Here is a 14,886-nt window from a genome sequence, read left to right as displayed (position 1 = left end):
CAACTTTTATACTCTATGCCCCGTCCAATAAAGGCAAGCATGCCGTATGCCTTCTTCAGCACCTTTTCCATCTGTGCTGCCACCTTTAAGGATCCGTGGACTTGCAACCCGGATCCCTCTGTGTGTCTATACTCCTGATGGTTCTGCCATGTATTGTATAGCTCCCCCCTGCATTAGATCTACCAAAATGCATCACTTCACATTTATCTGGATTGAATTCCAACTGCCATTTCTCCGCCCAATTTTCCAGCCTATCTATATCCTGCTGTATTCTCTGACAATGTTCATCACTATCCGCAACTCCAGCAATCTTTGTGTCGTCTGCAAACTTACTAATCAGACCAGCTACATCTTCCTCCAAATCATTTATATATATATCACAAACAGCAGAGGTCCCAGTACAGAGCCCTGCGGAACACCACTAGTCACAGACCTCCAATCAGAAAAAGACCCCTCCACTGCTACCCTCTGTCTTCTGTGGCCAAGCCAGTTCTGTACCCATCTAGCTAGTTCACCTTTGATCCCATGAGATTTAACCTTTTGCACCAGCCTACCATGAGGGACCTTGTCAAATGCTTTACTAAAATCCATGTAGACGACATCCACAGCCCTTCCCTCGTCAATCATTTTTGTCACCTCCTCAAAAAACTCAACCAAATTTGTGAGGCATGACCTCCCTCATACAAAACCACGTTGTCTATTGCGAATGAGACTATTCAGTTCTAAATGTGTATAGATCCTATCTCTAAGAAACTTCTCCAACAATTTCCCTACCACGGACGTCAAGCTCACTGGCTAATCCTCACCTGGGATATCCTTGCTACCCTTCTTAAATAACGGGACTACATTTGCTATCCTCCAATGAAGAAACAAAGATTTCTGTTAGAGGCCCAGCAATTTCATCTCTTGTCTCTCTCAGTAATCTAGGACATATGCCATCTGGTCTTGGGGATTTGTCTACCTTAATGCTTCTTAAAACACCTAACACTTCCTCCCTTGTAATTGTGATTTGTTCTAACGGGTCTACACATCCCTCTGAGACACTACCAATCAACGTGTCCCTCTCCAAAGTAATTCTTAGTATATTTGGGCGGCACGGCGGTTCAGTGGTTAGCAGTGCTGCCTCACAGCGCCAGGGAACCGGGTTCAATTTTGGCCTCAGATCACTGTTTGTGTGGAGTTTGCACGTTCTTCTCGTATCTGTGTGGGTTTCCTCCGGGTGCTCTGGTTTCCTCCCACAGTCCAAAGATGTGCGGGTTAGGTGGATTGGCCATGCTAAATTGACCGTAGCGTCAGGGGATTAGCAGGGTAAATGTGTGGGGCTATGGGAACAGGGCCTGGTTGCGATTGTGGTCGGTGCAGACTCGATGGGCCAAATGGCCTTCTTCTGCACTGCAGGGATTCTATGGAATTGAGTATATTAACAAGTTGGGTCAATCTTGTGACATTAAAGTGTCAGCTGTGGCTGAGTTGATAGCCCTCTTGCCTTACATAGAAACATAGATGGTGGCACAGTGGTTAGCATTGCTGCCTGATGGCACCAGTGACCCGGGTTCGATTCCTACCTTGGGTGACTGTGTAGAGTTTGCACATTCTCCCCATGTTGGCGTGGGTTTCCTCCAGCTGCTCTAATTTCTTCCCACAGTCCAAGGATGTGCGGATTAGGTGGAACGCCAAGCTAATTTGTCCCCTAGTGTTCCAGGATTTGGAGGTTAAGGAGATTAGCTGTGGGAAAATGCATGGGGTTATGGGAATAAGGTAGACCTGGGATGCTCTTTTGGAGGGTCAGTGAAGACTCGATTTCTCCTCATCTCAGTCTTAAATGGCCTCCCCCGTATCCTGAGACTGCGACCTCTTGTTCTAGACCCCCCCAGCCAGAGGAAACAACATCTGTGTATCCACTTTATCCAGCCCTGTCAGAAGTTTATACATTTCAATTAGATCCCCTCTCATTCTTCTCAACTCCAGTGAATATAGGCGCAGTCGACACAATCTCTCCTCAAACGACAATCCTGCCATCCCAAGACTCAGTCTGGTGAACGTTCAATGCACTCCCTCTATAGTAAGAATATCCTTTCTTAGATAAGGAGGCCAAACTACACATAATACTCCAGATGCAGTCTCACCAAGGATTGCAGAGCTGCAGTAAGACATCCTTGCTCCTGTACTCAAGTCCTCTTGCAATGAAAGTCAACATATCATTTGTCTTCCAAACTGCTTGCTGAGTCCAGAACCAAGGGTCATAGTCTGAGGATTTGGGGTAGACTATTTAGGACGGAGGTTGGAGACATTTCTTCACCATAGAGTAGTGAGCCTGTGGAATTCATTATCACAGGGAGTAGTTGATGACAACACATTGAATGTATTCAAGAGGTGCCTAGATATAGCACTTGGGGCAAATGGGATCAAAGCTTATGGGGAAAAAGCAGGATTAGGCTACTGAGTTGGATAATCAGCCAGAATTGTAATGAATGACGGAGCAGACTCAAAGGCCTCCTCCTGCTCCTATCTTCTATGTTTATCGGCATGTTTGCTTTCAGTGACTGATGTACAAGGACATCCAAGTCCCAAGCTATCACCATTTAAGTAATAATCTGCCATTCTGTTTCTCCATCCGAAGTAAGTCATGTAGTTCAAGTTTCAGACCTAATCTGTATCCTGAGCAACAAAGAGAAAATCAAGGTTGGCCCTCCAGAACAGTACTGAGGGAGTGCGGCACTGGCGATTTGGCTGCCATTTTGGATGACACATTAATCCCAGCCTCCATCTGCTTGATCACGTGGATGTAAAAAAAAACCTCACAGCACCTATGCCACCAACGCCTCTGTTTTTAAAGGGATAGTCTCTTTGGTTGTTCTACCAGTCTTCCTGAACGAGTGTGGAGCTCCTTCTGAGGTAGCCGGGAATCCATTTGCTCTGAAGTCAGCTCCGGGGCTGGGAGGGTGGCAGGCCGATGGGGGCGGGAGGGGAGAGACAGGGGGCTGATGTGGTACAGAGTCTTCAATTTACCCAAACCTTTGAAGAGTGTGGGGAATTCCTTTTGAAATTTATTATCTTGTTGACTTCATCAAATTTTATGAGCAGGTCTTACAGCTTTTTTGCTCAACAACAAACATTCTTGATTCTGAATAATATATAACAATTCAGAAATGTTCCCATCTTTGTATTTTAGTGTTGCGTCAAGCTGACCTTTAATATATTTAGCTGGATTCCACCTGGACTTTGGGAGTTGTATGGAGGGAAAGTTGCAGAGTTATCTTGTTCAGCCATGAAGCTCTGTCAGGTAAAGCTGAAAGCCCAGCTCCTGTGTCTGGTTTGCATTCAGTAGGATGCTCAATGTCAGCGCTCCAAGACTAACTTTTATTTTCCTCTATTTCTCCTAGGAAGGTGATTTCCTGATTGTTAAGATCTTGAATGGATGTTCCTTTAACAGATTTTTCCTTCTGTCTTCTAAACACAGATTTCCGGTTACAGTGGATCACTTTGAAGTGACCAATCGCGCCACACCCAGTGCATTGCACAATTCAGGTGGGGCATTCTTCCACCTGCGTGCATTGTCCCTACCACAATGGAGACATTGGAAAATAGTGGTTACCGCCTTTTCAAGGTGCTTCCCTAGTTCTTGCCTTGCTATATTTTCAACTTTAGAATAGAATCCTACAGTGCAGAAGAGGCCATTCAGCCATTGACTCTACACCGACTCTCTGACAGAGTATCTTACTCAAGCCCTCTCTTCCGCCCTTTACCTATAATCCCATACATTAACCCTGGCTAATCTTCCTAACCTGCACATCTTTGGACTATGGGAGGGAAGCAACGCACCCAGAGGACGTGCTCACCACTGTGCCGCCCTACAGGACTACTTCTTTAGCCTTGTTCCGACAGAGAGAGAGAGCGAGAGAGAGAGCGTGTGCATATGTGTGCTTGCGCGCATGCATGTGTGTGTTCTACGAGAATGTTCTATTGCTCATCGCTATCCTCCATGAGTGATCCCTCATTTCTAACGAGCATGAAGAACATCAGGACATAGCTACAGCTACTCTGAGGTACTTCTCAATCATCTTCTCTCAGTAAGTGACTATGGCATGGCTCCTCATCCACAATGCTCATTAGCTGTCATTAGAATTAACCCTCTACTCTACAAAATCCACACAATCAATGGACAGAGGAGCTCAACAAATAGGCCTAAATATGTTTCCAAATGCTGTTCCAAATAATCATAAGAGCAACAATCATTACTGCATACCAAGTACACACTAAGATTTTAAGGGCAATGCAACTTAAGTGCAATCCAGTTAGTCCCTTCCACTTCACAGTGGCACAGTGGTAAGCACTAGGTTTGATTCTGGCCTTGGGTGAGTGTGTGCACATTCTCCCCGTGTCTGTGTGGGTTTCTTCTGGATGCTCCAGTTTCCTCCCACAGTCCAAAGATGTGTAGGTTAGGTGATTAGCCATGGTAAATGTGTGAGATTATGGGGATAGGAAGGCGGGGAGGGCCTGGATGAGGTGCTCTTTGGGAGATCAGTGCAGACTCAATGGGCCGGATGGCCTCTTTCTGTACAGTAGGGATTCTATGGTTCACCTAGAATCTGTGCTCCCTGGTTATCAACCCATCAGCCATTGGAAACAGTTTCTCTTTATTTACTCCATCCAAGTGCTTCATGATCTTAAATATTTCTATTAAATCTCCCCTCAACCTTCTTTGCTCAAAAGACAAATCCAACGTCTCCAGTCTATCCACGTCACCGTAATCGCATATCCCTTGAAACCATTCTTGTAAATCCCTTCTGTATCATTGTTCAATCCCACCTCCAAAATAATAAGCTGCATTGCCAGGCAATGATGTTCCTATAATCAGCATTCACTTATTGGTGCCTGCTTTATAACGAAAAATGGCGACTGTATTTTTTTTTACCTTATTTACAAGAACTGCTACTTTGCCTTCACCTCCTCTCGTTTCCAGGTGGTATTTGGTAACAAACACAGCCGCACGGGTCTTTCCCCCACCTGTCGGAAGCCATATGATGATGTTCTTGCCCTGAAGAGCAGGTTGTACAACCTCCCACTGGTAATCCCGCAGATTAATTTGCATTGTATACCTGGAACAAGACTTAGAGAAATTAACCCTTCTCCACCAGTAACCTGAATACAAATGAAACAGCCTGCAGATTTAGATTAGAGTCATAGAGTTGTCCAACACAGAAAAGGCCCTTCGGCCCATCGAGTCTGCATCATCAATAACTACCACTAAAGGCGCGCTAATACCATTTTCCAGCACTTGTCCCATATCCTTGAAAGTTGCGATGTTTCAAGTGCTCATCCAAATACTTTTTAAAGGTTGTAAGGTTTCCGGCCTCCACTACCTTCCCAGGCAGCGCATTCCACATTCCCACCACCCTACGAGTGAATTTTATTTTCTCAACTCCCTTCTGAGTCTCCTGCCCCTTACCCTAAAAAAAGCCCTTGTGATTGACCCCTCAACCAAGGGGAACAGCTATTCACCCTGTCCATACCCCTCATAATCTTATATACCTCAATCACGTCCCCTCCTCAACCTTCTCTGCTCTAAAGAAAACAATCCAAGTCTATCCAATCTCTCGTTATAGCTCAAATACTCCATTCTGAGCAACATTGAAATTAAAATCACTCTAATTTTTCTCCGTTTACCAATAAGAGGGTAGTTTTTTTTATTTACATTTTCCTGTGGTTTAAAGATGCGCTATTCATAAAGCGTTTGGAATGTACTGGGGAACATGAGTGCAAAGCAATTGTCGAGGTAGACAGAAGCGTCCCAACTGGAAAATTAGTTAGTGGAATTGAAGTATGAGGTGAAAAGTGTGCAAGAGTTGGGGGTAGTTTCACCAAAGATGGAAAATCAACAAATTAGTGACAGGCAGTGTGTACGAGATGGGAAACTAAGCAACTGGAGAGAAGAATTTCACTGGTGGTCATTTGCCACATAGGAAATGCCCCAGCTACATCAGAAGGCCAAGTGGAAAGACTTTGGGTGCGATATTTCAGGCCCACTGAGCCAGTCGAGCCGGTCCCACCCCCAAAAGTCATCTTCCGAGCCTTGTTTTGCCAGTGCGAACGTGGATGGGTAGTTGCAGAGAAAGTGGGCCGCGGAGGGGGTAGGCTACGGAGGGGATCATGACGGGGGACTCATTGGGAGGGCCCCGATCTCGGCAACCCGTGTTGTCATGGTGAGGGAGGTTACACTGCCACTGATGATTGGGAGGGGTCTGGTGTGAGAGTGTGTGTATGGAGGGGAGGGGGCAGTGCAGTGGAGGATGGCTGGAGGCCTCCCAGTGCACTGGGAGGCAGGAGCGCCGGCACAACGGCACCCCGAAGGGATTGCAGACGGCTTCACCGGCAAGCTTGGGCTCTGCCCCCTTCCTCCTCACCAGCATGTGGGAAGATTGCGCAGGGTAGCTCGCTGAAAAAAATGGAGTTAAACACTCTGGTTTTCAGACTTTTATGACACTTTTGGGAAGATTGCTCCTTTTAAGTCCCTGTCTACATCAATGGGGACGAAGTAGAAATGGTCGAGAGCTTCATGTTTTTAGGTATCCAGATAACCAACAACCTGTCCTGGTCCCTCCATACAGTTAGGAAAGCCCACAAACACCTCTACTTTCTCAGAAGACTAAGGAAATTTGGCATGTCAGCTACATCTCTCACCAACCTTTACAGATGCACCATAGAAAGCATTCTTTCTGGTTGTACAAAAGCTTGGTACAGCTCCTGCTCTAAGACTGCAAGAAACTACAAAGGGTCATGAACGAAACCCAGTCCATCACGCAAATTAGCCTCCCATCCATTGACTCTGTCTACACTTCCCGCTGCCTCGGAAAAGCAGCCAGCATAATTAAGGACCCCACGCACCCCGGACATTCTCTCTTCCACCTTCTTCCGTCAGGAAAAAGATACAAAAGTCTGAGGTCACATACTAACCGACTCAAGAACAGCTTCTTCCCTGCTGCCATCAGACTTTTGAAGGGATCTACCTCGCACGAAGTTGACCTTTCTCTACACCTTAGCTATGACTGTAACACTACATTTTGCAACCTATTCTTTCCTTCTCTATGAATGGTATGCTTTGACTGTATAGCACGCAAGAAATAATACTTTTCACTGTATACTAATACATGTGACAATAATAAATCAAATCAAATCAAAATATAACTGCAAATCTCCAATGGCGTCCCTCAAATTTGTGTCATGGGAATTGGTTTATATTTCAACTGTGTTTTTAAAAATTCTTTCAGAGAATGAGTGTCGCTGGTTAGGCCAGCCCATCCCTAATTGCCCTTCAGAAGATCAGAGCTGCCTTATTGAACTAAGTTGCAGTCCCAGTGGCGGAGGCACAGGACTGTTAGGAAGGGAACTCCAGGATTTTTGACCCAGGAATAGTGAAGGAGCGGAGATAGATTTCCAAGTCAGGATGGTGTGAGAGAGACTCTGAGTGGAACTTGACGGTAGTGGTTGGCATCATCCGCAAGTCCTTGTTCCTTTATTATTGCAGTAGATTTAAAAGTTTATTTATTAGTGTCACAAGTAGGCTTACATTAACACTGCACTGATGTTATTGTGAAAATCTCCTAGTCGCCACACTCCGACGCCTGTTCGGCTACACTGAGGGGGAATTTAGCCTGGCCAATCTACCTAACCAACATGTCTTTGGACTGTGGGAGGAAACCGGAGCACCCGGAGGAAACCCACACAGACAGGGGGAGAATGTTCAAACTCCGCACAGACAGTGACCCAAGCCGGTCCCTGGCGCTGAGAGGCAGCAGTGCGAACCACTGTGCCACCTCCAACCTGCCACTTGAAATCAACGGGAAGTGAAAGTTGGGCAGTTTCAGTGAGCATTGATCCAAAATTTAACTTTGGTAACCTGGTGGCGAGCTGGTCGAAAGGAAATCAACCCAATTGTTGTTTTGTGTTTTTAAGGAAGTTGTAGCTGTACCTAAGGTGAAAGTGAGAATGACTTGTGATTTATATAAATGATTTATATAAATGATCTGGAAGAAGGAGTAACTGGGGTGATCAGTAAGTTTGCGGACGACACAAAACTGGCAGGACTTGCAGATAGTGAGGAACATTGTCAGAGGCTACAGAAGGATATAGATAGGCTGGAAATTTGGGCAAGGAAATGGCAGATGGAGTTCAATCCTGATAAATGCGAAGTGATGCATTTTGGTGGGAATAATGTAGGGAGGAGCTACACGATAAATGGAAGAACCATAAAGGGTGTAGAGACGCAGAGGGACCTGGGTGTGCAAGTCCACAGATCTTTGAAGGTGACGTCACAGGTGGAGAAGGTGGTGAAGAAGGCATATGGCATGCTTGCCTTTATAGGACGGGGCATAGAGTATAAAAGTTGGGGTCTGATGTTGCAGATGTATAGAACGTTGGTTCGGCCGCATTTGGAATACTGCGTCCAGTTCTGGTCGCCACACTACCAGAAGGACGTGGAGGCTTTGGAGAGAGTACAGAGGAGGTTTACCAAGATGTTGCCTGGTATGGAGGGGCTTGGTTATGAGGAGAGATTGGGGAAACTGGGGTTGTTCTCCTTGGAAAGACGGAGGATGAGGGGAGACTTAATAGAGGTGTATAAAATTATGAAAGGCATAGACAGGGTGAACGGTGGGAAGCTTTTCCCCGGGTCGGTGGTGACGTTCACGAGGGGTCATAGGTTCAAGGTGAAGGGGGGGAGGTTTAACACAGATATCAGAAGGACATATTTTACACAGAGGGTCGTGGGGGCCTGGAATGTGTTGCCGGGCAAGGTGGTGGAGGCGGACACACTGGGAACGTTTAAGACTTATCTAGACAGCTATATGAACGGAGTGGGAATGGAGGGATACAAAAGAGTGGTCTAGTTTGGACCAGGGGGCGGCGCGGGCTAATTGTTCTTTGTTTCTCGTTTCAAGGCTTCATTCTATGATCATCTTGCTGGTGCCAGTACAGAGTGAGACTGCGGATAGTTGGGAACCTGTCTCGGGGGCAGGGAATTCATATGGTGTTCGTGGAAGTGGAAATGAATAGGGTTGGGAAGCATTTTCCGATCAGGGCCAATGTGATCTCCTGGACTCGTTTCGATCGCCTCAGGGGGTCGGAGAGGAATTTCCCAGATTTCTTTTCCCCATATTGGCCCTGGGGTTTTCACTCTGGGTTTTCGCCTCTCCCTGGAGATCACATGGTCTGGAATGGGGGGGTGGGGGTGAGTTAATAGGTTGTGATGAACAAAGCATCGTAGCTGTGAGGGACAGCTCGGTGGATAGGATATTAGTATGTAGATAGGCTGGAAAATTGGGCGGGGATCCTGGATTCAGGATTCAATCCTGGACTGGGGAGCGGCGCGGGCTTGGAGGGCCGAAGGGCCTGTTCCTGTGCTGTATTGTTCTTTGTTCTTTGACTGCCTCTTGCATTATTTATTGACTTCAATATCCAGGGTGGGGCGGTCATTATCAATTTTATCAACTCAATGGTTTTGTTATATGATATTCCCCATGAAATGCAGTAAAATTAAACTCAATATTATTGTAATTCAGATCACACAATTCAAATGTAGAATGCCACCAATCATCACTGATTGCCATTTCACAGGTCGCTGACAAAAAAAAGTCAAAAATTAAAGTACATATTATAAGTGTGGCCCAGTGGTTAGCACTGCTGCCTCACAGTGCCAGGGACCCGGGTTCAATTCCGGTCTTGGGTGACTGTGTGGAGTTTGCACATTCTCCCCGTGTCTGCATGGGTTTCCTCCCACACTCCAAAAACGTGCAGGTTAGGTGGATTGGCTATGCTAAATTGCCCCTTTATGTCCCAAGATGGGTAGTTTAGATGGGTTATGGAAATGTGAGATGTTACAGGGATAGGGAAGGAGGAGAGGTCCTGGTTAAGATGCTCTGTCAGAGAGTCGATGCAGACTTAGAACAGTACAGCACAGAACAGGCCCTTCGGCCCACGATGTTGTGCCGACCTTCATCTGAAACCAAGATCAAGCTATCCCACTCCCTACCATCCTGGTGTGCTCCATGTGCCTATCCAATAACCGCTTAAATGTTCCTAAAGTGTCTGACTCCACTATCACTGCAGGCAGTCCATTCCACACCCCAACCACTCTCTGCGTGAAGAACCTACCTCTGATATCCTTCCTATATCTCCCACCATGAACCCTATAGTTATGCCCCCTCGTAATAGCTCCATCCACCCGAGGAAATAGTCTTTGAACGTTCACTCGATCTATCCCCTTCATCATTTTATAAACCTCTATTAAGTCTCCCCTCAATCTCCTCCGCTCCAGAGAGAACAGCCCCAGCTCCCTCAACCTTTCCTCATAAGACCGACACTCCAAACCAGGCAGCATCCTGGTAAATCTCCTCTGCACTCTTTCCAGCGCTTCCACATCCTTCTTATAGTGAGCCAAATGGCCTAATCTGCAGCATAACGCCAACTTGATGAGCCAAATGGCCTAATCTGCACTGTAGGGATTCAATTCAATGATAAGCAAAGAACAGAATGTATTCAGTGTTGTAACCCAAGCTTGACTTCTATAGCTTGCCACATTATCTGTTCCACGAAGAACGCCAACATAATTACATATAATGTTTATTTTCTGGTAAGACAGACCTGCACTAATCCTATTAAAATGCAGAATGCTGCAGATGCTGGAAATCGGAAATAGAAACAGAAAATGCTGGAAATACTCAGCAGGTCGGACAGCATCTGGGGAGAGAGAACGAGTTCATTATTTCTCTGATTACTCTGTTCCTCTTTCCACAGATGCTGCCTGATCTGCTGAGCATTTCCAACAATTTCTGATCATCTTACATAAACTGAATGGAGTTTCCCTGTTTGGGATCATTGTGCAGTCTGCCCTTGGAAATGAGGGACCAAAAGAAAGTTGAACTACCAATGTGAAAATATCCACAATGTATCATAATAATTCTAAAAGAACTTTGGCACGTTCGTGCCTAGTGAGACTTACCTCGACAAAACGATTAGCTGCACATCTGGCACAGAAGCATTGACTGGATGACTGAAAAGTGAATCGAACAATATTTAGCCTTCAGATATCGAATAGCTTTGCTTTACCAAAGATACGACCTGTTATCACACACCATCTAAGGGTACAAACCCTCTTCTATTGCAAGCATTCAGCTACCTGTCCTGCTAATTGTAAATGTTTTCCTGGGGATGTACTGCTCAGTAGAAATCTTGAGTGCATGGCAAGCCCTACATTCCTTCAGAGGAATACTGAGGTCCTGTTTGGCAGATTGGACAAGAAAAATTAAATCTTATGCTCCTGAAATCAGTGTAGTCAGGAAGTAGATTAAAATGGTCTACTCCACGCCAGACTCCACTGTCTATCACACAGACCGGTCACCTGTCTTTTAGCTCAGTTGGCTGGATAGTTGGTTTGTGGATGCAGCATAACGCCAACAAGCGTGGGTTCAATTCCGTACTGGCTGAGGGTATTCATGAAGGTCCCTTGCCTGACGTGTGGTGATCCTCAAGTTAAACCACCATCTGTCAGCTCTCCCCCTCAAAGGGGAGTGTGGTCATTTGGGACTATGGAGACTTCACTTATACAAGATCATGGATGAAACACTATTACATGAATGCAAACAGGAACATGTGGCATTGGTATGGAGCACAACTGCATCTCATATTAATCCAGAAACTCAGCTAATGTTCTGGGGACCTGGGTTCCAATCCCACCACAGCAGGTGGTAGAATTTTAATTTAATAAATAAATCTAGAATTAAGAATCTACTGATGACCATGAAACCATTGTTGGGAAAACCCATCTGATTTACTGATGTCCTTTTGGAAAGGAAATCTGCTGTCCTTACCTGGTCTGGCTTACATGTGACTCCAGAGACAGCAATGTGGTTGACTCTCAACTGACCTCTAAAATGGCCTAGCAAGCCACTCAGTTCAAGGATGACTAGGGACAGGCAATAAATGCTGGCCAGCCAGCGACGTCCATGTCCCACGAATGAATTTTTAAAAAATCTACATCAAAGCATAACACTGGCAACATTTCATTTCACCTACCTATGGAACCCTCCTCTCTCTGATCATTTCGGAACTGGAATTCCATTCCTTTCAGGTAACAATGCATGATTTCCTGAAACCAGTCTCTGCTATGAACTAGGACATGAAAAACACTGGGTAGATCAAATGCCACTAGCAACCCTGGATTAAATCTGAAACATCTGTTCCTCCTCCACAGCCCTCTGCTGTGATACCAATGCAGTGGACGGAAGCAACTCGTTGAGACCCACAGTGATAGCTCATTGGGGAAATGAGACCATATTGGTACAGTGGAGCTTACAAATCGGCTGGATCGCCAGCCTGGGGGAAATAACCTCATTACAAACCAACGCAGTGATAGCAGCACTCAATCTACCACACCTATTGCGTTCGAGAAATAGCCAGCTAATATCATGCTCCTGATTTCTATTTGTTGATTCTGGCTATTCGATATCTGGCTGAGACATGGTGGTGAAAAACAGTCGGTCTCTGCTTGGATACACTCAATCTTTTGCTATCAAAGTCTGCGGTAGGCACCCACTTAACTCAAAAGAATGCCCACTCACTGGTGGTACAACTCCAGAGAATTGTATCGCAACAGTTTTAGGCGAGGAATGTCAGCTAAGAAAAAAAATAGAGGAAGTAATTCAGATACTTAAGATCGGGAGTATACCACGAACAGCATCGGCAGGGAAAGGCAAGTTGTCGGGACCCCGACACAGCTTTGCAAATCAGACACAACTCACCAAGAAGCTCCCTCCCTTCTTGTCCTCCTCAAAAGCAGTGAAGGTTTAATGCTCGGGTCTGAAAATAAAAACTTGTGCATCAGTTTCGTTCTGCTATTATGCAGCTGGAATAGAAACTGAAACTGAACGTTTCTCTGAAATGCTGTCAAGGGCCCACAAAGGAGCTCCGTGACAACCAACAAACGTCAGACGTTTGTTGCTGAAACTGCGCTTGTGCTGAGTGTAAAAATAAATGGGCCGGGGTTTGTTCTGTGCTGCTGGATTGAAAATGGTTTGTGTGTAAATGGTGTTGCTTGAAATGTATGTTAGGGAGCTGCACCGTCATGCTGTAAAACAAACACTTAAGAAAATAAAAGATTTTAAAGAGCCTTTGGGATCGAAATGCTTTGAACTGCTATTAACCGTAAACATGTTTTCCAATCTGTTTAGTAGGGTGACTGCTGTTTGCTTTGCAAGTTGAAGGGGGGTGAAGCAACTAGTAATGTGAAACCATCCACAGCTTCATCTCCCATTCTTCCCCAGATCTCGAGTATTAGAGAACTCCCCTTGTTATTTGATTAAGTTACTCTTTTGCACTATGCAACTTTGCTCAATTGCAATTTAATACGAGGTTTGCAAGACCATAATTTGAGTTACTCATTAACATTAAAGAAAAGAATATTTAAGCCAGGGTTTCTTTATAGATAGAATAGCCATGAGTTTCATAGTGTTCAGGATAAAACAACTACGGCAGAAACAATATCAACCCAAGCAGCTTTGTGCCATAGCGAGCAGCAACTGTCCATTTTTCATCAAGTTGGCCAAAGAACAAAAAATTACAGCACAGGAACAGGCCCTTCCAGCCCTCCAAGCCTGCACCGACTATGCTGCCCAACTTAACTAAATTCGCCATGTACAAGCTCAGTGAATGAGTGTTAGCTAGCCAATAAATATGACGGCATCTTAGCTCAGCCCAAAGTCACCTTGTGTAGCTTCCGCACGTGTATGTTTCCAGCAGGTACAATAATCACAAGCAGGAAACCTTACTGAGGCTATATATGTCACTTGCACGAGCATGATTGCCATAGAATCCCTACAAGACAGAAGGAGGCCATTCAGCCCATCGAGCCTGCACCAAGAACAATCCCACCCAGGCCCTATCCCCATAATCCCACGTATTTATCCTGACACTAATGGGCAATGGCTAATCAACCTAACCTGCACATCTTTGGAGTGTGGGAGGAAACTGGAGCACCTGGAGGAAACCCACACAGACATGGGGAGAACATGCAAACTCCATACAGTCACCCAAGGCCAGAATTGAACCCAGGTCCCTGGCGCTGTAAGGCAGCAGTGCTAACCACTGTGCCGCCCTCGTAACATGAATTTTTAAAAACAAAACTTTAGTGCAGATTTTAAGAGATGAATACAGCCAATTGCAACAGACAACCCAAAATGACTATTCCATGACATCACTGGAAATTAGTTTGGTTCAGACTAGACACAGGTTTCATTCTGGTAGATTAATTTGAATTAGACGAGTATATTAGCCTAAAGGTAAATATGCCTCATCATTTGATTCCTAATAACCTTCATTATTCTCTTGTTACTTAGTTATGGACACACAATTTAATTTGACTTTTTATTCTCCAAACAATGGGCTTTTGTCAATACTTCATGGACTGCAGAGAACTGCAAGGTTCAAGAATTAAAGACATCTCCAAATAAAAACCAGCAACACACAGCTTGCAATTTAGAGTTGCAGCTGTGTATTTTGTTGGGCTCTCCTGGAACTAACCCAGTCAACATGCTATCCTGGTTATTGCAAACAGAAAATGTAATCAAAAATCCATGCAGCTACAGAAATAAGTCATGACAAAAGTGAATCTGAGTTAGCTAATAAAAATGCACTGTTTGGAGCAAAGCCCCCAATTCCTCTTTTCAGCATAGTTAAAATACAAAGGCTTCATAAATGTTTGCAAGTGACACTGAAAATTTCCAGTGTGTTGAACTGTGTAATGAATATAGAAGCGATTTTTTTTGCAGAATGCTCAGTGACAAAATCTAATCCAGCATACATCTGACAAAAACACACTAACACAATAAAAGATTT

General features: G+C 45.0%; 1 protein-coding gene across 1 annotated transcript in view; it reads right to left on the bottom strand.

Annotated features, from left to right (window-relative positions):
- Positions 1-12,897, bottom strand: part of dhx58 (DEXH (Asp-Glu-X-His) box polypeptide 58) — a 49,349-nt gene extending 36,452 nt beyond the window's left edge. Inside the window, exons 1-3 of the mRNA XM_078224044.1 lie at positions 12,795-12,897; positions 10,997-11,047; positions 4,916-5,099 (exon numbers count right to left, since the gene is read on the bottom strand). Of these exons, the coding sequence (XP_078080170.1) occupies positions 4,916-5,099; positions 10,997-11,047; positions 12,795-12,874 (315 nt within the window). The 5' untranslated portion in view covers positions 12,875-12,897. The remainder of the gene's footprint in view (positions 1-4,915; positions 5,100-10,996; positions 11,048-12,794) is intronic.
- Positions 12,898-14,886: the final 1,989 nt, after the last annotated feature.

This window comes from Mustelus asterias, chromosome 11, assembly GCF_964213995.1.
Source record: "Mustelus asterias chromosome 11, sMusAst1.hap1.1, whole genome shotgun sequence".
NCBI classification, from domain to species: domain Eukaryota; kingdom Metazoa; phylum Chordata; class Chondrichthyes; order Carcharhiniformes; family Triakidae; genus Mustelus; species Mustelus asterias.
Note: the sequence above shows the minus strand (reverse complement) of the source record. Positions and strands in the feature narration are given on the sequence as shown.